General features: G+C 47.7%; 1 protein-coding gene across 2 annotated transcripts in view; it reads left to right on the plus strand.

Moving 5' to 3' along the window:
- AIFM3 (AIF family member 3) overlaps window positions 1-22,071 on the plus strand; it is a 108,229-nt gene that overhangs the window by 42,466 nt on the left and 43,692 nt on the right. For both annotated transcript variants that reach the window (XM_075059966.1, XM_075059967.1), the window contains 6 exons: window positions 94-307; window positions 12,120-12,229; window positions 14,111-14,220; window positions 14,895-14,939; window positions 16,224-16,320; window positions 19,256-19,368. In XM_075059966.1, coding sequence (XP_074916067.1) covers window positions 12,187-12,229; window positions 14,111-14,220; window positions 14,895-14,939; window positions 16,224-16,320; window positions 19,256-19,368 — 408 coding nt within the window. In that variant the 5' untranslated portion in view covers window positions 94-307; window positions 12,120-12,186. The remainder of the gene's footprint in view (window positions 1-93; window positions 308-12,119; window positions 12,230-14,110; window positions 14,221-14,894; window positions 14,940-16,223; window positions 16,321-19,255; window positions 19,369-22,071) is intronic.

Genomic DNA, 22,071 nt, shown 5'->3' on the forward strand with positions numbered 1-22,071 from the left:
ATAGCATTATCTGCAGATTTCTGGAGAAATTATACAATTTGACTTAAAAAACTGCTGCTTAGTTTGAATGAAGATTTTTGTTCGCTCCTGCAGTTGAAGTGAAAATTGAGGTGGTGCTACCAGAGAAAGAGAGGGCCAAGGAAGAGATGTCACCCAATGGGAAAGCCAGTCCACTTGTTTACAAAGTCAATGGGACTGCCCGGCATTACCACCTTGAAGAACATCCCATCACCATCAACCCCTACCAGAATGTCAAGGATGTAGTGGAAGCCTCCGTGTGTCATGTGAAGGACCTTGAGAATGGACAGTAAGTGTTTAACATTTTTAACAGCCTGAAGGATCCCAAAGGGCTTTATACGTGCTACCATATACTATGCCATAACTGAAATGCTGCCACATGGTGCTGGAGCTGAACAGCAAGGCTGCACAAGCCTGTGAAATGTGGCATGTTATGACCCTAATTCATCTAAACACTTGAGCATGTACTCAACTGTAACTTTATGCTTAAATTCATCTCCAGCCAGCATGGCATTTAAGCATATGCTTACAGGTACGCATGAATTTAACAGCTTTGCTTAATCAGGGCCCATGTCATGGAAATTGTCGCTTTTTTCTCACTAGCTCTTTAGCCTTGACTAATCCAGGATGATTGGACCATCTGTGGCCAGTGTAATTTATCTTCATAATATGGGTATGGTTATCTTCCTCCACTTTTAATACAATACAATCTTGTACAAGTGACAACTCATCTTTAATGTTTTTGGATACATGAAATTCTTTCATGTTCTGTGCCTGTGGAACTCCTGTTAGGGAGATGGGACATTAATTTCCAATAGACCTTGTCTAGTACCCTTCAGCTGCGTCTTTAATTATTTGTAAGCTTATTTGCAAAGCATGTGTGGAGTTCATGGACTAGGCCCCATACCATTTCTACCTTGTCTTGTTTTTCTAGTTGATCTGGTTCCTCATCATTTTGTTCTCTCACAAAGAATGGAATTTTCTGATGTTTTTGTGCTAATGGAAACACACTTTGCGTGCAGTTTCACAGTCCTGATTTTTAGTGTAACAATGGAATCTGTTAGGATATCAGACAATAGATCATTGGCACATATTGATGAAAACACGTATTCATACCAGAATAAAAAATTGATTATGTAGCAACCTAGAGAGGGGAGAAGCCAGATATGTAGGAAGAAGCCCAGGAAAACAGCAGCAAGGAGTTGGACTGCCCAGAGACTGTGGCTGCTTGTTATAGGGTCACTGGACTGGAGCCCAGTGTAGTGGGTGGACCTGGGTTCCCCTACCAGCCTCTGGGGAATGGCAAAAGGTGTTGGAGATGCCAGAGAGACAGCAGGTCTGGAAAGACTGCAAATTCCCCAGAAGGGGAGGACTTTAGTGACCTGGCTGGAGGGAGGAAGCTGCAGACCCTGGAGTGTGACAAAACAGGAGAAGACAACACTGGAGGTAGAACATAAACTGGCATAGCTAATCCCCAGGATGGCCAGCAGTAGGTCCCGCAAGCAGTTGAGCGCGCCCCGTGACAATGTCCCTTGGTGTCATGTTCCCTTACTTTCATGGCACCTACAGTCTGGCTTGTCAGTATAAGCCACTTTTTTTTCATATGGTAGCAAGAGAATAGTTTTGGGTCGTCTCCCATGAAAGCACTGCCTCCCTCAATCATAAATCTCGCCTTCTTCATCCACAGCTTCATTGCTGCAGCAGAACAAAACCGTCATGGTAGAGACAGAGAGACATTCCAGGCAGAACTCTGAAAATCAGGTCAAGTGTTTGCACAGGATTCTGTTCAGTAGGGACCAGTGCAGAGTGGCACGTTGGAGTGATGTGTTCTTCCCGGTGACCCTCAGCTGCTGAGCCTGAGGCTGCCACATTCTGAACTAACTGGAGCTTCCCCTGGGCACAGCCCTTCATTCCTAGATACAGAGAACTGCAGTATCCGAGTGTAGATGCATGGATCGCCATGGCCCACTCTGAGTGTGACGGGATCAGGTGCAATATTCTGACCAATTGCAAAGGGAAATGGGAGTGTAGGGTCTCATACCTATGGACTGCAGTGCAGATGCCTTTGGTGGGAGGGAGGGGTGAGTTATTCCAGGTGCTAACCCTGTCTCATCAGCATTGCTTCAGACTGGTCTAGGTTCAGTTTCAGTTTGCTGCCTTCCAGTTGCCCGTGTCTGCTCGTCACTGAGAAAGCGGAAGATGGGTGCCATTTGCAGTTCATGTGAAGGAACTGTAGAGCTGGGTTTTCACTGCACGCCGATGGTACTTCCACCTTTGTTGTTTCAGTCCCAGTGGTTTCGTCTAGATATTGAAGAGGACAGCAAGGGACCACTGCACCAGTACACTCGGCCTGAAAGGGCACCAGCACAGCTGGAGTTGACTGCACCCAGACAGCCAAAGTCAGGGATGTTTTGTGCTCCCATATCCGGGACTTGCATGGCCCAGTGGAAAAGGGGGAATAGTATCTTTATGGATGCGCTTGGGCAGAGGAGGGATAATGGAGCTGATTGATTTGGGGATGTTCAGTGCTTGGGGACGGGTGGGGACTTGACTGCCATGCAATGGAGTTATGAATGACTTGATGATTCACAGTATGGATTCATATGACGTGGATTGCTGTGCCTAACCGTATGGAGGAATAGTATTTGCTCACTAATTCCTAATTGTTTCTGGCCATATTTAGCTTTATTATATCAAATGCTGATTGCATGATGAGATGCAGTGATAGCAATAAACTTTCTTGATGACATAAAAAGCTCAGTCTATTTAGTTTAACAAAGAGAAGGTTAAGGGGTGACCTCATCACAGTTTAAAAGTGCCTGCACAGGTACCAGAAAGGAAATAACAAGGGGTTCTTCAGTCTAGCAGAGAAAGGTATAACACGATCCAGGGGCTGGAAACTGAAGCTAGACAAATTCAGACTCAAAATAAGGTGCACATTTTTAACAGAGGTGATGTAACCGTTGGAACAACTTGCGGATTCTCCATCGCTGAACATTTTTCAATGAAGATTGGATGGTTTTCTAAGAAGTCTGCTCTAATTCAAACAGGAACTATTTCAGGGAAGTCCTGTAGTGTGTGTTATGCAGGAGATCAGAAGACATTAATCTATTACTTCTTTGAGAAATAGCCTGGGATCTTTCCATGAAGGAGTGGGCTGGAAATGTACACACATGTGGAGGCAGAACCAGAGTTGGGAATGACATGATTGCATTCTGTGTATTGACTCTTTCACCTTGCTCATTTGCTTAGTTTGTGAGTACAGAGCTATTCTTTCTGTCAGTCCTTTCTGCTCCTGCAAAAGTCTGAGATTAGAACCAAACTGGGCTTATCTGGAGCCCAAACTCTCCCTCCACTACACCCATACAAAAAGGGCCAGGTTTATGACCCGCTGGGCCCAATTGGGATACTCGGCAGCAGTCCGGGGCTTCGGCGGCACTTCGGCGGCAGGGGGTCTGCTTCAGGTCGTCAGTGGCATCGAAGGACCCCCACCACCGAAATGCCACTGAAGACCCCCGGAGCAGCCCCTCCGCCACCAAAATGCTGCCAAAGACCCCCGGAGCAGACCCCCCGCCACCAAAATGCCACCAAAGACCGCTGGAGCGGACCCCCCGCCACCAAAATGCCACCAAAGACTGCTGGAGCAGACCTCCAACCGCCAAAATGCTGCCGAAGACCCCTGGAGTGGGGCCCCTTAGGCGGGGGGCCCTCTCCAGTGTGGGGCCCGATTCTGGGGAATCAGGGGAATCCGCCTAAAGCTGGCCCTGCATGCAAACCCCCAAGCAACTAATGAGAAGAGTGAGATGGGAAGGAGACAACCTGATTCTTACAGCTGAGGAAGTTTTAAAACAACGTCTTTGTGCTTAGAAACTGATGTGGAGACAGTGAGACAAAATGAACAGGGAACACACAGACAGAGGCTGGTTTTCTAAAGGCTTTTTTTTCAGGACAGAGCTGCATTTTAACTGGTATTTCCTGGCTTGTGAGTGCAAACTGGGCAGACATGACAAACCTTAACACTTCCCCCCCAACTTTTTTTTTTTTAAATATGGAATAAAATCTGTCCTAATACCAATGACTCTAAATGAGCAGATTGCTTTATTCTAACAGCCCTTGGTTATAATAGCCATCTCACTCACTTGCGGAATGAGTGTGTCATTTGAAATCTTTTGCACAAGGTTTCTGTATTTACTTGAAGACATCAGGCGCTGATGATTATCTGTCTCAGGTCAAGTGGTTCCTTCGAGTGGCTGTAAACCATTTCTCTTATCTTTTCATAACTCTGAAGTTGTCATTTAACAAGAACTGTGGGTTTGCTCTGAAATAAAATCCACCCGAAGAATGCAGCAAGACTTGTTCCTTTTGCGTGTGGTGAAGCATGAGAATGCATTGAGCTCTTTATTTGGGTTGAGCTTACTGCAAGGACTAAACAGGTACAGGGGAGGGAGCAGAGCCCTTGCAGCATTCTGCTCAGATAAAACTGTGGTATGCCCTTAGCAGGAGCCCATACTGCTGCTTAGGGCCCCATCAGCAAGGTATTTAAGCACATACCAAAAAGGACAATTTGGAGGTAAAAGTAGACAGGTGCAGAACTGAGTTCTGGCAGGTGCTCCACTTTGTTGCACAGCAGGGGGACTCTGATGATCTCCCCATGGGAGCACCAGCATTCTAGCTAGGACCCCAGCAGAGACCTACAGACCACCGGAGAGGTGGGATTCACTAAGTTACTCAGGCACCTAACTTCCAAAAATAGGTCAGCAAGGATAACTGGGACTTGCAGCATAAAACGAGGAGGCCATGGGGGATTCTCCCATTCCTCTGGGAGGGAGCTTGGCAATCAAGGGCACTTGGCCCAGATTGATCTGCCAGCTGCCTGGTTCAAAATGGACTGAGAGAGGAGACACAGACCCACCCACCCTGGATGGCAGTTGTCAGGAGGGGGCACAGATTTAGAACCAATTGCGGAAGTATATTTAGCTCATTAAAGGCTCCAATAAAAGGCCTTAACAGAGGGACAGGGGCCATGCTGGGCATCTTAAGGATTGGAGAGTCTGAAGGTTTTGAACATTCCCCTGTGAACCTTTGTCAAGTGTCGCCATCGCTGTCTGTGGTGTGGGAAGAGGAGGGACAATCCAGAAGGGTAAGTCTCTTAAGAGATGAGGAGATTTGGGTCATATGCTGTCCTATAGGGTAAGTTCTTTCTTTCCTGGGTGCTGGCTGGTGAGTCTTGCCCACATGCTCAGGGTTTAGCTGATCGCCATATTTGGGGTCGGGAAGGAATTTTCCTCCAGGGCAGATTGGCAGAGGCCCTGGAGGTTTTTCGCCTTCCTCTGCAGCGTGGGGCATGGGTCACTTGCTGGAGTTTTCTCTGCAGCTTGAGGTCTTCAAACCACAATTTGAGGACTTCAGTAACTCAGACATAGGTTAGGGGTTTGTTACAGGAGTGGATAGGTGAGATTGTGTGACCTGCATTGTGCAGGAGGTCGGACTAGATGATCATAATGGTCCCTTCTGACCTTAAAGTCTATGAGTCTATAAGTTATTGTCAGTCTAGCCCTGTTGGCAGCAGAGGCAGTAATGATTTCATAGATTGTTAGGGATTAAGGCCAAAAGGGACCATTGTGTTAATCTGGTCTGAAATGCATAACACTGGCCAGGGGGCTCACTCTGTGATTCCTGCATGGATCTCAGTAACCTGTGGTTGACTTGAAGCAGAACTTGTAGATAGAGATCTAATCTTGATCTAAAGATCTCTCTCTCTCCCCCTGCCATGTACACTGCCATTGAGAGTGGTGAAAGAGCACCTTCTGCAGTCCCCTGGGTTTACATGGAGGGATTTGCTAGCAAGTGTTCATTGTAAAGGGCAGGAATTTCAACCTGCTTCCCTCTAAGTCTGCCACAGCCCAGTTATTCTTCCTGGCATGCCGCAAAACCCATCTCTTCTCCCAGGTATTTGGGGATGAAGCCGATGGTGAGACATAGTGTTAAGTGGCTTCATGTTAATGATTGTACAAGTTAAGGACAGTTCATCTGACATGATGACACTGATGAATGTATATTTTGCTAATATGTTGCAGAGCTGCCCACCACAATGGAGGGAGCTGTTTGGTTATAAATAAAGATTCTTCATTTTTTATTTTAATTGCAAAAACCTGAATAAACATCACTGCTGCATCCTAAAACAGTTTGGAAACTCCCTCCTGCAAGTGAGAGCATTTGCTTTGGCAGCATCACTAAATATGATCCCAGTGATCCTGAGGGCAAGCTGTCAGACCACAGCCAGGCTCCACAGAAAGGGCAACAACTCACCATACCCAGGAAATTGAGAGGAGAGATCCTTGCACCAAAACTCCCTGGAGAGCAGCATTCCGTGTGTAAATGCTCTAGTCAGGAATGGAATACCTGCTGCCATGCTGCTGAACATCTTCCGCCAGTTCCTTAGCCAGCAGAATGCGTGCCGCCCCATGGAAGCCAGGAAGGCCAGATCCTCTGCCAGTGTAAAGCAATTGGATCTCATTGTAGCAGCGGGACAAGACCTCCTGCTGGTGTCAGTCAGCTCAACATTGACCCAGCGTCATGTTGGATTCTCCTTCACCAGCAACTTTTCAATCAAGATTGGATGTTTTTCTGAAACTTATGCTCTAGTTCAAAGGAATTATTTAAGGAAGTTCTCTGACCTGTGTACTACAGGAGGTCTTCTGGCCTTGGAATCGATGAACCTCACTGAAAAGGGATTTAGTCTTACTGGTTTCAGTGTAATCTGCACAGTCTCATTGAAGTCAATGGGCTCAAAATGCCAAATGGCGTAAATTGGCCATTGAATTTAATGAAGTTGCATCACTTTATGCCCCCTGAGAACTGGCCCATTTTTTAAAATCAAAAGTGCACATTAAATTGAGGTAACCAGTACGAAAAATGAAACAGATCCATTCCAGATGTTACTGCTACCATAAGTCGATTCAAATGAGAAAGGGAAGATGGGAGGAATTTAGCCCAGGAGCTTTCTAGAGCCCTGGTTTGATCAGGAGTCTGTCTAAGCTGCGCTGATGGCCGTATTGGTGTTCTGTATCACCAGCATCCCCCAGCAATTCAAATCAAGCCAACTGTGTGAAAAATATTGACCTAAGATCTAATACAGATGCTGAATACATTGTTATGCACTTGAGTCAATGTTTGATGTGCTGGGGGGTTCACGCAGTGTTGATGTATGGTTGGCAAAGCTGTCCTAGTGACCAGCACAGCAGTGACTGGATCTGCAGTGCTGTTTGTAACAGCTACAGAAAGAGTTAGATAATGTCACCATATGGCCTTGAGTTGGAATCCAGTGTTCAGCCTTTCAGAAAACCTGTAGATAAGATTGTAAATAGTTATTCTTTTAGTTTAGTTCAGTTAGTCTTAGTGTAATTAGTGTAGTTTTGTTTTCCTGGACTGGGGATTCTCTCCCCGGAGTCAGGGACCAAGCCTAGACTCTGGACTTCAAAAACAGTGTTTCCTGCCCTAAATCCTTCTATGTCAGCAACAACACCAACGCTGCCTCTACTGTCTGGGGGAGATGCACGTCTTGGGGAACTGCAGCATTTGTTGCTCGTTTCCACCAAGAACTCTACAGAAGGGATTCTGACCTAAAATGTTTGGTCCGTAATCTTGATGGAAGCATTCGGTGAGACGTTTTGCTTAGGCACTAGAAAGTATTTTATCTTTATTTTTCTTGTAACCATTTCTGACTCTCATGACTTGCACTCACTTGAAATGTATCTCTTTATAGCTAATAAACTTGTTTTATTGTTTAAGCGGAAGTGACAGGGTAACTCCTATTTATGGTAGTGAGTTGGTATATGATTCCCTTAAAGGAATAACAGAATTAATATATTTGTACTGTCCAGGAGAGGGCAGGACAGTACAGGACATACATTTCTGGGGGACAGTCCAGGACTGGGAGTGTGTTGGGGTCACTCCACAGTATGACCAAGGCTGGTGAGAGCCAGGGTGTGACTGGCAGTCTGCGGTTACACAAACGCATCTGGGAGCGACCTGCATGCTGGTAGCTGTTTGTGAGCAGTCCAGGTTGGAGGCTACAGCAGCAAGGCAGGTCACAGGGCAGGGGTGACACAGCCCACACTGGTTTGGACTGTACTCTGTTCTTATGAAATACTGTAAAGGAGGCTTGACATACCAAAGTATCCCTTCTTCACTCTAAATTTCTACCCAAGGTCCTCTCCAAATTCTACCTTCACCAGTGTATTTCCTTATCTGTCCTTTTTCTGAAACCCCATGCTTCACAAGAAGAGAAGAGACTTCATTCCCTCAACATCAGGTGTGCACTGGCTTTGACCTGCAAAGAACCAAGTCCATCAAAGTCCTCAAGACTTTGTTGTGATAGCAGGGAGATCCCGTGGTTGGGCTATATTCTTTCAGAGGATTTCTAAGTGGGTTTCTGGCTGCAGTATAGAATGCTGAAGACTAGCTCGCATCCCACCTCAGAGCAGTATAATGGTCCACTCCATGGGTTTGCAGGCCACTACAGTAGCACCCCTGGAGGAGGTCCCAATGCAGGATATATGCAGAGCAGCCACCTGGAGCTCCATATACGTGTTTGCTAGACATTATACACTAGTCCATGCCACTGCTGCGGATGCAGCAGTGGGATCTGCAATACTGCACATATCTTTGTTGCCAGCTTCCTGGCACCCACCTCCAATCTGAATACTGTTTGTCAATCTCCCATGTGTGGAATACACACAGGAACCAGCCCTCAAAGAAGAAGTGGAGGCAACTTACTGTCCCTGGCAGTTCTTTGAGATGTGTGGTCCCTATCTGCATTCCGCTACCCGCTGTGGCAAAGTACCTGCCTCTCCTTTTGTTAGCTCAGTCCTTCTTAGCCTTGGAGACACAAGTTTGGGCAAAGTAAAAGAAAAAAAACCTTCCCAATCTCACAGGGTCTGGCTGATCCCTTCTCAGCCAACCCCTTGCTCTAGTTTCCTCTCCTTCTGGGGAGAATGCCAACTCCTTCAAGAAGATCTCAGAGTTCAGCTGCCCTACTTCTGGCAGCTACTCTGCTTCTCTCTTCCTCCCCGGCCTTGCTTCCCAGCAGAGGGGTTGAAAAGGTCGCCACAATTGGGGCAGCTGAACCACATAGTTTCCCTGGAAACCTGTCCCAGTGAACCTTATTCCCCAGGGTAAAGCCTCCGGGACCGCACATGACAACCCCTCTACCTGGAGCTAATCGTCCTGAAGTTTGTAACGCACCGCCGAGTCTGATAATGACTGGGTCCTAAAACCCGTTACAGCTTAACGAGCCAACCTAGTGTATTTATAAACCATCGCACCCGACTAGACTTCCATCAGCTCGCATGGCTCCCCTCCAGTATATCTCACTATCGACACTAGCAAGGCCTCTGCCACATTGTAGGGCATTGGCACTCAATATGCCCCTACCATATCCACCACAGGCATACATCGGTACCCACCACTCCGCAGCACCCCTATTTTTCGGCTGCTGAGTATCCCCTACCTTTCTTCCCATCCTCCATCTCCGGCCACGGGCCGGGCTCTCGCCTCCTGCGCCCCCTCCATCTGGGTCCGGCCAGGAAGCTAGGCAAACGGGCCCGCGTTAGAGCGCAGGCTCCGATACTGGCGGCCTTCTCCCCCGGTGGTCGAGAAAGCGATCTTGCGCTGCAAGTCGCCTCTCACGAAGAAACTAAGATCGTGCATAAAGGAGGGATCATTTGGCGGGACCCACTCTCTCCGTATGCCGGCGGCAGACCCCTCATGTACCTTCCAATTAGCCATCGAGATACTTCATTCTAGAACCCCGGCCGATGGGCCCGGGTGGGAAGCCACTTCGAGCCAAAGTGTTATCAAAATCAAATAGCTGGGAATCCAGGGGTTTGTCCCTCCCGTACTTATTCCACTCCGTTAAGCGCTGGGCCTTAGGCCGGTGTCCAGCCTACCCTCTCCGACCCTCCAGCGAGATATTCCAGCCTCTCAGCATGAAGTATGCTTCTAGCCACTCCTACTGCAGCATGCAAGCCTCCGGACGCCCACAAGGATGCCACAGGCCCCTGGTCTTGGCCTAGGCCCCGCAGTAGCGTCTACTCTGAGAAGCAAGAGATAACGCCTATTAATCATACTTCCGTGTCATCTCTCTGTCAAGTAGTGCTCGAACCGCTAGCGGCACGAACTACCCTGGGCCCTGTGCGTATCGTGGTCAGGGCCTTCCACGGTACATAACTCGGTCAGTTGTGCTCGAATGCTTGGGCGCCTGCTCACGCAGCGGGCAAGGTACTTCCTGTTGCACACCGTACGACCCCCGGGGACACACCTGCACTTGGTAGCCTCAGTTTGGGCAATACGCATTGCCTGCATCAAGGCCTTCAGTACATCCTCCACTTTCCAAATGTTTTCTTTTTTTTTTTTGTCGGTGGTTCCACCTTGCCAGTGAGGTGCCACAGGCCCTCATCACTAAGACAATCAACTCTGAAGCACCACGTGTGGCAAAGTACCTCCGATCTCCTTTGTAGCTCAAGCCTTCTTCACCAACTTATGGAGACACACCGCTGAGGCAAAGAAAAAAAAAACTTCGCAATCTCACAGGGTCGGCTGATGCCCTTACATCAGCCAGCCCTTGCTCGAGTTACCTCTCCTACTGGAGGAAAGCAATCTGACTTGCAAGAAGATCTCAGATCAGCCGCCTACGTCGGCAGCTACTCTGCTCTCTATCTCTCCCCCTTGCTTTTCCCTCAGGAGGGTTTGGAAAAGGGTCTCGCAGCAATGGACCAGACGAACCTAATTATCCCGAAACCCCTGCCTCAGCCTTTTAAAAAATCCAGTTTTCTGATTGGTCCTCTGGTCAGGTGTTTGGTTCTCTTTGTTAACCCTTTACAGGTAAAAGAAACATTAACCCTTAGCTCTCTATTTATGACACCCCTGTCCCAGCTGAACCTTATTCCTCCAGGGCTAAGCCTTCCGGGACCAATTACTACCCCTCTCCTGGTAGCTAATTGTCCTGAGTTTGCCACACCGCCCTCCATCCCCTCTGCTGCAAATCTGATTAGATGTGCTGTAAGGAGAGGAACTGAGTGGGCATCAGCCTGCACTGCTTCGTATATCCTCACTCAAGAGCACGAGGTGATCTACTGCGCATGTGCACGCTAAGGGACGCTGCTTGTTAAAATCTCTGCACTCAGGCCCAGGGTGCGCACGTGTACCCAGGGCCATCCTTAGGCATATGCAGCATATATGGCTGTGTAGGGCACCTGAAAATTAGGGGCACCCATGGGTCTTATTGTCCACCTCTCACCTCTTCCTATCCCTGTTCTGACCTTTCCTGCAGGCTCCCACCACAGCTGGCTGCTTCAGGCTGGTGAGTCTGCCTCCTGAGGGGATCTAGTACTTAAAAGTGAATCCTGCCTGCCAGATCTATTAGCACAACACTGAAACTGTTGAAGAGTCAGTCAAGTGGTAATGAAGCCATTTAACAGGCATTTGCCAACCCCCAGGTATCTACTGTCAGTTTCTGAATGTACTGACAAAAACAGTTATGTGTTACTGTAATAGTCACTCAGAACATGTTACTCTACAGGACCTTAGTTTAAAATTTGCTTTAAAAATATTTCGTTAGTGTGTTGCTGAAGATTATAAAATCACATCTCTAAAAAATCCTTGCACAGATTTTTAGATGCATAATCTGAGTATACATCTTTAGCTTTAAATGCTTGGATCTTCAGACATAATATTGTTTTTTAAATAAATCCTTCAAAAGACCCCCCCCTTATCTACAATACACATGCGAGCCCAGGTTGCCGTCGGGTATAGGGGCACCAGTTTAATAATACTCCATGGGGCCCCATAAATCCTTAGGACAGCCCTGTGCGTACCCATGGATGGAGTACAGCTGGAGACCACACATCTTGAAGAATCTCCACTTACTGTAAGTAACTGTGCTTATAGCGAAAAAGAAACCACTAGCTAAAGTGAAAGGTTGGGACTGGCTCTCTGACATGTGACAGCCCAAGCAGATCAAAAGGCAGTGATAATAAATCATAGTGCCAATAATCAATATCTATTATGTATACTATATTTGTCATGCTTTTTACCTCCAGGATGCGAGAAGTAGACATGGGTTGAGGGAAGGCTCTGCTGATAAAGGAGAATGGAGACTACTATGCAATGGGACACAAATGCCCTCACTACGGAGCCCCACTGGTGAAAGGTTAGTCTGTACAAGTATGAACACGAATCAGACATTCACAACAGATTATGGATCTGCATGAAGAATCTGAGCCATTTGGTATCATTCACTACATTGCAGCATTTTCAGATCTGTAGAGACATCTTGTCTGTGAGGTAAACATACATTTATAATCCAGGAAAGGGATCAAAATCCTCTGCTGAGCATTCTGTCCATGTTTGGTTTGCTAACAGATCTCGTACTAGCCTGTGCAGTATATCTCTGAGGGAAATCTCTTAAAATGATGTTTGAAGAATAGAAAGGAAATCTTTCTGCCAGTCTGAGTTGGCAGCAACAAGGGCCAGGTTCGGTATCTGGGGGTTCCTTTTCAACAATACATCATGAAACCGGCTTGAGCCCACCACCCCTGAGTGCCTCTAAGAGGCAATACTTCCCCTCTCGCAAGCATGCAGTCTGAGTGTAGCAAAGAAACTTTTAATAAAAGGAGGGACGTAACCTGGCATTAAATTGGGAAAACACCACAAACAGGGTTTATAAACATAAACCATGAGCAAAAGACTCACCCCCAAGTAAGTTGGACAGTGTCCTTTTCCCCTCAGGTTCTTAAGTCCAGCAACCATAAGTCCCCTTAACATGCCCATCCCTTCTCTGCAGCCCACTCACAGTTGTTATCCTTGGTCAGGGCGGACCCAGGATTGAGAAGTCCCCAGTGGGGGAGTAAGAAGGCACCTTACTCACTCCACTGCCCAGCTGATTGGCACTCCGTTCCTCTCCACCGGCCACCCTGGTGGCCGATCGCCGTGCCTCTCCACCAGGCTCCATTCACCGTCCTGCTGGCCGATTGCCGTGCCTCTCCACTGGCCATCCTGCCAGCCGATCATCGATCCACTGGGATGTCTTCAGGTCTCACCGCTTGACACAGGGGCCTGAGACTTTCATCCAGTGATTCCTGCAGCGGAGGGGAACTATTCTTCTCTATGATAGAGCAGTTAGAAATTCCATCCTCTATGTGGATGGCTCTGCTGTGGTCCTGCTTCTTACCTGGGAGCCAGAACTCCTCACCCCCTCCCCCAACCCTTGCTCACAGTCTGGTTCTGCACATACCCAGCCACACCACATAAACATTCTTACCTCAAAGACAGTAAAAGCTGCTCTATGTGCCATTTTTTCAGCAAATGTAACTATTCCAGGTGAAATTGGTACAGCCCCTAGTGTGGATACGGTTCTCTTGTTACAAAGGAGCTGATACAGTTATAGCTTATTGCTGTATGTCTACCTGCAGGGCTCATGGGAGAGCTGGCTTTGGTCCCTAGACACCAGACTTTCAGCTCTGCTCCAGCTCCCAGCTGAACCAAGCACTGCCACCCCTGCAATAGGGGAGGACAAGGGTCTATATAACAGCCTTTTCACCCACCAACTCGGGTCCCGTGCCTGAGCACTGGACTGCACCATTTAAAATCCAGTGAGCCCGGTCACAGTTCCTAGGCGAGCTGCATCTCTGATCCCTCCTGGTCTCTTCAAGGGCACCCCTTTCCCAGCCTCGAGCCATCACCTTTCCAGATGGAATCGAACAGTTCTCCCACTCTCAAACCAGGCTGTGGCCTGCATCCCCCTGCAATCAACCCTGATCAGCTCAGCAGGACTGACCTGTCTTCAGTACCTGCAGTTCCATCCCCTCCAGGATCAATGACAGGCTAATACAGTGGCCTCTAGATCTGTGACTATATGTTGACATGCTTCTGCACTGTCACTGAGCCAGCATGAAGGGGGCCAGCACCTGGTCACTGGCCATCAGGATCATTGCCAGGATGTTGCTGCACTAAGATCTCATTGGGATTGCTAGGAGATGATAGGGAAGGATCTATGGTGAAGTGTGACTCGCTCCTGCCATGTCTTTTGCAGGGGTTTTATCCAAAGGAAGAGTGCGCTGTCCCTGGCACGGGGCTTGTTTCAGCATTGGCACTGGTGATATAGAGGACTTTCCTGGCTTGGACAGCTTACCCAAATTCCAGGTGAGATCTTTCAATCTGTAGAGAAAGAAATGACCAACAAGGGAGGAGGAGGCGGGGGAAGTGTTTTCCTTTCAGAGTGCAGAGCTGGGGTCTCCCAACTTCAGGGGTGGTGGTGACTTCATGTGACCCCAGTCACTGCTCCCTGCACCTAACCCCCATGATTCCGGCTGACCCCTTTGTCCTGCACCCATCTGCAAGTGCCAGCCAGCTCCTGTGAAACCGAGCCTCCAGGGTAAGGAGAAAGGAGAGAGAAAGAAAGAGGGCACATACATGGGAAGGGCTTGTTACACAAAGGCTGCTGCTGATAAAGAGTGGTGGGGCGGGCAAAGAAGGAGGGGAGAAGGGCATCCAGGTGCCCCCCAGAACACACTGGTGCTGAGAAGTAACTTAGGCATGTGAGATAAGAACCCAGACAAACAGAGATGGACACTCTGCTAACGATCCTTGTACACCTGATACTAGTTAACAGGGAAAGTCCCAGCCTCCTGGATGTAGGAGAGCCACCCAGCTCCTACTTGGGCCATGCAGGGAGTATGGCGAGCGTGCAGTGTGGCTGAGTGGACAGAACCTGTTTTGCATTGACCTATGTTTAGTTCAGCAGTTAGCACAGAACCCTTCCTTTAAACCCAGAGACACTAACTGCGCTGCAAACTGCTGCTGTCTTCTCGCCCCAGGTGAAAATCGAGAAGGAGAAAGTGTACATCCGAGCGAGCAAACAGGTGAGGGGGAGAGATTCCATTGGCATCCAAACACAGGAACTGGGGACAGCAGCTTGCTGGGAGGCAAGGGTGATTTGATTCTTTGGCCCTCTGGTTAGGTAAAAAATAAATAGCCCTGCCACACTCAGGGGTCCACGTTACTGAGGTTATCTGCTGCCCCCTAGGGAGTACCACAAAGAATGCTCTACGTTTGCTTTTAGAGACTGCTCAGATACGCAGGAAAAATGATTAAAGGTCTAGAAAACATGAGCTATGAGGGAAGATTATAAAAATTGGGTTTGTTTAGTCTGAGGAAGAGAAGACTGAGAGGGGACACAATAACAGTTTTCAAATACATGAAAGGTTGTTACAAGGAGGAAGGAGAAAAATTGTTCTCTTCAACTTCTGAAGATAGGACAAGAAGCAGTGGGCTTAAACTACAGCAAGGGGGTTTAGGTTGGACATTAGGAAAAACTTCCTGTCAGAGTGGTTAAATGCTGGAATAAGTTGCCTAGGGAGGTTATGGAATCTCCATCATTGGAGATGTTTAAGAGCAGGTTAGATGAACATCTGTCAGGGATGGTCTAGATAATGCTTAGTCCTGTCATGAGCGTGGGGAACTGGACTAGAGACCTCTTGAGGTCCCTTCCAGTCTTATGATTCTATGCACATTCTATCTATTAAGAGCCACATTCTGATATATCCACCCGTACACATCTAAGGAGCTCCAGTGACTCAGAGATTTGGCCCAAAGTGATCACTAATATCAGTTGTGCCTGTCAGCATGTGGACAGATGATTTGTGATGCAGTGTCCCATCTACCCAGGTTACACATGTGAATGTTGGGGTTTGATGAAAAGGGATCACATCTTCCCATCCCTGCCATCCTGTGCTAAGCTCTCCATTTGGCAATGTGGGGGACCATACATGGGGTGATAGAAGTTACACTGTACTTTGCTTTGCTAGGATTTGCTGATGTATAGTTGTAAGGCTAAAGAACATTTAACCAGCACTGCCACATCTTTGTTTGGTACCCAAACTTTCTGACCTAGACGAGTTTGTGGCTGGTGGTGGATTTATTCTTCAGCTGCCTTCTGGAAGTGGCATAGTGACATGTCTGGTGGAAAGGTTTTATAGTCCCACAGTGCTTTTGTTGGGTGTGGGTTTGGAATCCTCTTCAAGCAATAAGAGTGAAGCTTTCGTCCAAGCTGCTTTACAAAATAACTCCTAGCTGTTCCCATTTGTACCTGGCAAAGTTAAAGCTTTGAATCATTAATGACAATCATCTCCTTAATTGCTACGCAGGCTCTTCTGACGCAAAGAAGGACAAAGGTTATGGCAAAATGTATCTCCCTCAGCAACTACAATATCAGTAGCACCAACGTGCTGATCATCGGAGCAGGTATCCAGCAGCAGACCTCTATCTTTATAGTGCAGGATATAAAGAGAACAGTAAATAGTGTATGTTAACTGATGTACACCCTTCATCTTCCCGTCCAGTCTGTGGATACACCCATCCCACTCCCAGTCTGGGTTCATAACTGTCCATTCTCCTAACGTGTATAGACCCACACACCAGATCCAGCAATACAGAACTATTAACTAAGCTCAAGATCCGTGTATGCCACTACACTAACCATTGGCCTGGGCAATGCAGCAAGTCAGACTAGATGAAAATCTACGACTCTGTGTACAATGTCCCCATGCATCTAATTTATAGACATTTACTCCCAAACTTTGTGGAAACCCTTCCCCAACCTCCCACACTGGGTAAATAACTACTGCTCCTACTGCGAGTTTCTCAGAGTATTTCTTCACTGCACAGTTAGCCCAGTAAGTTATGTTCCTGGTCTGTATTGAGACCATTCACACCCTAGATTCAGAGCAAGAAAGGGACATGCGGAGGTCCTGCATATAGGTAACCCCTAACTCCTGCACCTGATATGTTTTAATTCTCCCACTCTGTGAATACAGTTGTTTCCTTCTAAGCTGTCACCAGACACCCAGGCAGCTCTCTGTCTAATCACCACCCCAACTACCCGTTCCTTAGGCCTTGTCTACACTATGAGAGGAGATCGATCTAAGTTACGCAACTTCAGCTGCGTGAATAACGTAGCGGAAGTCGACATACTTAGATCTATTTACCGCAAGGTCCACACTATGCGACATCAATGGGAGACGCTCTCCTGTCGACTCCTCTTACACTTCTCATTCACGTGGAGTACAGGAGTGGATGGGAGAGTGATCAGCAGTCGATTTAGACCTGCTAAATTGACCGCCAATGCATCAATCACCATGCCTTGGTAAGTGTAGACAAGGCCTTAGACACTCCCCTTCACCCCCATGCTCCTGAGCTGCTGATAACCCCCACTCTCTTAGCCTGTATAAAATACAGGTATATACTTGCAAAGCTTCTGGCCCTGCTGGCCTGCCCTCCGCAATCTCTCTTCCATCTGGTGTGTATTAAATTTGGAATTAAAGCTTTGTCTACAGCAAGAAAATTTTGCGAAACTTCCACCATTGCTCTGTCACCAGTTCAACTGCATTGGTTTCCACAACCTAGTTTTTCCAAAAGATCTGCTCTAGTTCACACAGGAATTAATTCAGGGAAGTCCTACGGCCTGTGTTATGCAGGAGGTCCGACTAGATGACCACAGTGCTACTGTCTGTCCTTGGAATTTATGGCTCTAGCGCAGATGGGTTACTGGCTGCAGTACTTACTTTAAGCACCGGGTCTTATATGCAGCTCAGAGTATGTCTGATCAGTTCAGTGCTTAAGACAGTCCCTTAACACTAGTGCTCTCACTATAATTAGCGCCAGCCAAGCTGAAATGATGATAGCAACAATGAAATCATTTTACAGAATTTCCCTGGTGTTGACATGCTTTAATTCCAAACTTACCAGAGACGAATGGGAGGAGGGGTGGGAGTAGGAGGGGCCAGTTGCATTTGTGTTGGTACTTTGTGCTTTTCTTAAAATGTTTTTCATGGATGGAACAAAACTTTACAGAACAGAAGACTCCACCAGTCTGTAGGCAGCAACAAACTTCCCTGCTGTTGCTTTTCTTCAGAGGACAGGGAGACATGGTGGATGCTGCCTTTCCAATGACGGTTAGCATGGACTAGTCATTGCTTGCAAAGACACCATTATTGCAGGCTCCATTGCAGAAGAGCCCCAAGTCTGAGAAATTTCTACTCATTTTTCAAAGCTGCAAGTATACACCTAGAGCTGGTTCAGTACTGTTTGGCCAAGACATTCTTCGGCATATGTTGCCATGGCATGACTATGTAATGGTGGTATTTGATTATCTCTGGAACTAGTCAAATCCTAGGCCAGATTCACAGTTTACTCAGATCATGCTTAGCAAAGTAGAGCAGGGCTATCAGGGAGCCAGCTCTTGATTCTCTGCTTGGCCCCGGGCCTCGGTGCAGATTACAGCCTGGGACTCCTCTTGCGTATGCCAGATGTCTGTAGTCCCTATGGTGCCATATGCCATGGGGGAAGGCCAAAGCACACCATGCTCCACCACTCCTTGTCCTCTTGCTTCCTGCCCCAGGTGCAGTGGGAAGAGCGGTTTAGAAGCCAGCTATGCCTGATCTTCTCCTGTAGCATTTCCCACTCCCTTTGTGCCAGTGGGCTTTGCTGGATACAAGCCAAATTCTGACGCTCCTGCCCCTTGGTTTCAAGGGGACTGTTCCTGGAGCAAGGCACAGCTACCCATGGGAATGGACATCAGAATACGGACCAAAGTTACTCATCAGATGATGACGATTTAATCAAAGAACGTGTTTGATGAATGGCTTTTCTAGGCTTCAGCCAGCTCATTTTACAGCCCTCCTAATGCTCCAGTTCCAACCAGAAGGGAGGGAGTTCACACCCTAACAAGTGAGACAATAGCTCTGAGGACAGAGTAGACCTGCTACCCAATGGAGCAATTCGGGATCCACTCCCTGTGCCAAGCGATCAATTACTGGAATAGCTAGGCAATGTTTTTATTTATTTATTCATAAAAGCAAAAGAAACAAAGGGCTAGATTCACACAAAAAAGGTGTGAGAGATTATGGAAACCTCTGCTGGATGGATGCTAAACTTTTCATTTGTTAACTAAAATACATACACCTCTACCCCGATATAATGCTGTCCCCGGGAGCCAAAAAATCTTACCGTGTTATAGGTGAAACCATGTTATACTGAACTTGCTTTGATCTGCCGGAGTGCCCCTCCCCGCCGCCCCGGAGCGCTGCTTTACTGCATTATATCCGAATTCATGTTATATCGGGTAGCATTATATTGGGGTAGAGGTGTATGTAGCAATTACTGGCCTTCTGTCTCTTAGGTGCTGCTGGATTAGTTTGTGCAGAGACCTTAAGACAGGAAGGTTTCTCCGACAGGATCGTCATGTGCACAATGGACAGACACTTACCCTATGACCGACCCAAGCTAAGTAAGGTTTGTATCATCCAGAATGTTTCATATTCTTACTGAACAGCTACTGGGCTCCCTTCTCAGACTGTTTCTCCTCACTAGTCAGTGAATGTCCCAGGTCACTAGAAACTTTGCCAGCTTTGTCCTTTTATTGCACTGAGGCACTGTCGATAAACTTAATTCCAGGGACTTCTGGAATTTGTCACCCTTTTAGTGTGTGTTTTCGGAGGCAAACCTGTGAACCCTTCACTTGCCTCGTATAACACCGTCTAAGACCAATAATGGAAGGAGCCTGATGAAAGCTGGGGCTGAGATTTCCCAATGTACATGCTTTATGTTAAGTTCATAAGTCCATAGTTAGGTATCTAAATATGTGGCCTAGTGTTCATAAGTACTGAGTAACTCTCAGCTCCCAATAAAACCAGAGAGAGCTACTGAGCACTTTTGCACAATCAGGTGATCTAGGTCTCAGGTTACATATCCTGTGTTAGAAAATCTTGGCTGGGGACCTTGCCCGAACATTATTAAATCTTCTTCTTCTTTCAAGTGCCTGGTGTAGAGCAATAACGACAAATTCGCCTGATGTTGATTGAGCCAAATGGCTGTTTCAGGAGTAGCAGAATTTATTGCAGTGATGCATCTTTTACTAAATACACGAGCACCTTTTCTTTCATTTTGGCCTTTTGTTTCTTCTTTTGCTTGAAGTTTCTTTTCTGCAAACAACTGAGGATATTAAATACAAACCCTATGTTCAACTTTCAATCATAGTACTGCCCCGTCTGCATAAAAATGAGGAAATTGTAAATATTCCTAAAGCAAATCCATATACAGGGAGAATTGGGGTTAATCGCTATATTGTTACCTTTAATTCTTTAATATATTCCGAGGCAGAAATTTTTACAATGAAGTGAAGGTTGTAAGCAGAAATTATTTTAAAAAGAATGACATTCACGGTACCATATTTCTTTCACACAAAGTTAAAGTGGACTAGTTAGTGATACACCCTTCCAGAACAGGGAGGATGGGTAAAGTTTAATCTCTGGAAAGCAGAAAATAAAGAGATAAGTGAAGAAAAATGTAAACCTCTGGAAACCAGAGAACATAGAGTTAAAAATGTCTCCCACCCTGACACAACCTTAACTCTGCTCCTCTGGAGCTGACATTAGGCACTGGGACAAAAAGTTACCTATCACTAAAAACCTGCCACCCATCCAAGCAGAGGCTCAGCTCAGCTCACTCAGTGTACGGGGCTCTTCACCCTCCAAACTCGCCGGTGCGTACTTCAGGAGGTGAGGACAGCCTTGTCAACCGCCTCTCGAGTTTACCTCGAGCAGGTCCTGAGGGAGGGTGCTCCCTGCCCACCCCACACAATGGTCCCTCTGGATCTTTTCATCGGTCCCGTGTCCCGTGAGCTTCCCTGGCTGCCCCACCCTGATATCTCAAACCAGCTGCGTGACCTGCAGCCAGTTCACTTTTGAACCATGCCAAGGGCACATCTGTACATGCTTGTGCTCCAGACTCCATTTCCTCACCTTCGTGTCCTGCCCCAATACCAAGTGATAGGACCTAATGTCGTCTGTCAAGGGTGAGGAACCCCAGTGGGCCAGCCTATATTCCATCCTAGTCCCGTGGCCCACCAGGGATATTGGCTGGTGGCTCCTGTGAGCATGACCATGTATTGGGTGTGATTCACTCCTGTCCCCAAAGCCTGTCCTTTCTGCGGCATGAGGGAGACTCTGATGCACATTTACCGTAAGGGCGCCAAGTTGCAGCCCTTTTTCTGGCTCCTCCTGGACCTACTTTTACATTTTTGGCTGCACTTCTCCCCCCACCTCCTTATCTATCACGTCCTGTCTGTGGCCCCACAAAGTTGCGGGACCTCCCAGTTAACTTCCTCCTACCGATGGCCAAGGTGGCTGTCTGTAACCCCAGGGAGAGGATGTTGGCTGTGGGGCCTATTTCTGATCCTCCCTCTGTTCATGCATCTGGGCAGGGCTCCTCTGGGCAGAGTCCCCTGGCTCCCTTGACATCTTTGAGGAGCAGTGGGCCCTGTGTGGGGTTCTCTGCTCAGTGTCCCCGTCAGGTTTCCTTTTTTTGACTCTTTGACCTTCACATCTGTCCTTGTTATTTTTTCTATTGTCCCCCATAATTATGTGAGTTTTCTGGGCTCTGTGGATCCTCCCCATAGGCTGGGGGAGGATTCTTTAGCCGTGGGCAGCTTGCACCCGTCCAGCTTTCTGGAACGCAATAGGATCCAAGCAGAGGACACTGCAGGGTTTGTGTGTGTGCTCGGCTGACATCACCCTGTCAGAGGCAGGAATGGGGAGGGGAGGGTGTTATGTTGTGCTGTGCTGAGTCCAAAAGAGATTGAGCTGCTGGAGCCTGTCAGTATAAGCAGGGACGGCTCGAGGCATTTGCCGCCCCAAGCACGGCAGGTAGGCTGCCTTCAGCGGCTTATAAGGCAGGTTTTCTAATCCCTTGATCATTCTCGCAGCTCTTCTCTGAACTCTCTGAAATTTATCAACATCCTTCTGGACTTGTGGGCAGAGCCGGGGAGCCTAGGCCCTTCCACTTGTTTGGAGGGGGCCTGAGAGCAGCCCCTAGTCTGTGTTCCTACCCTCCCCCAGGCCCTCCACCCAGGGCAGAGGGTCCATGGCTCCCCTCAACTGCCTGCATGGCTCTTACCCAGACCCGGCTCCAGTTTCTGGCCTGGCCAGGGAGGTGGGG

Source organism: Chelonoidis abingdonii, chromosome 22 (assembly GCF_003597395.2).
Source record: "Chelonoidis abingdonii isolate Lonesome George chromosome 22, CheloAbing_2.0, whole genome shotgun sequence".
Classification (NCBI taxonomy): Eukaryota; Metazoa; Chordata; order Testudines; family Testudinidae; genus Chelonoidis; species Chelonoidis abingdonii.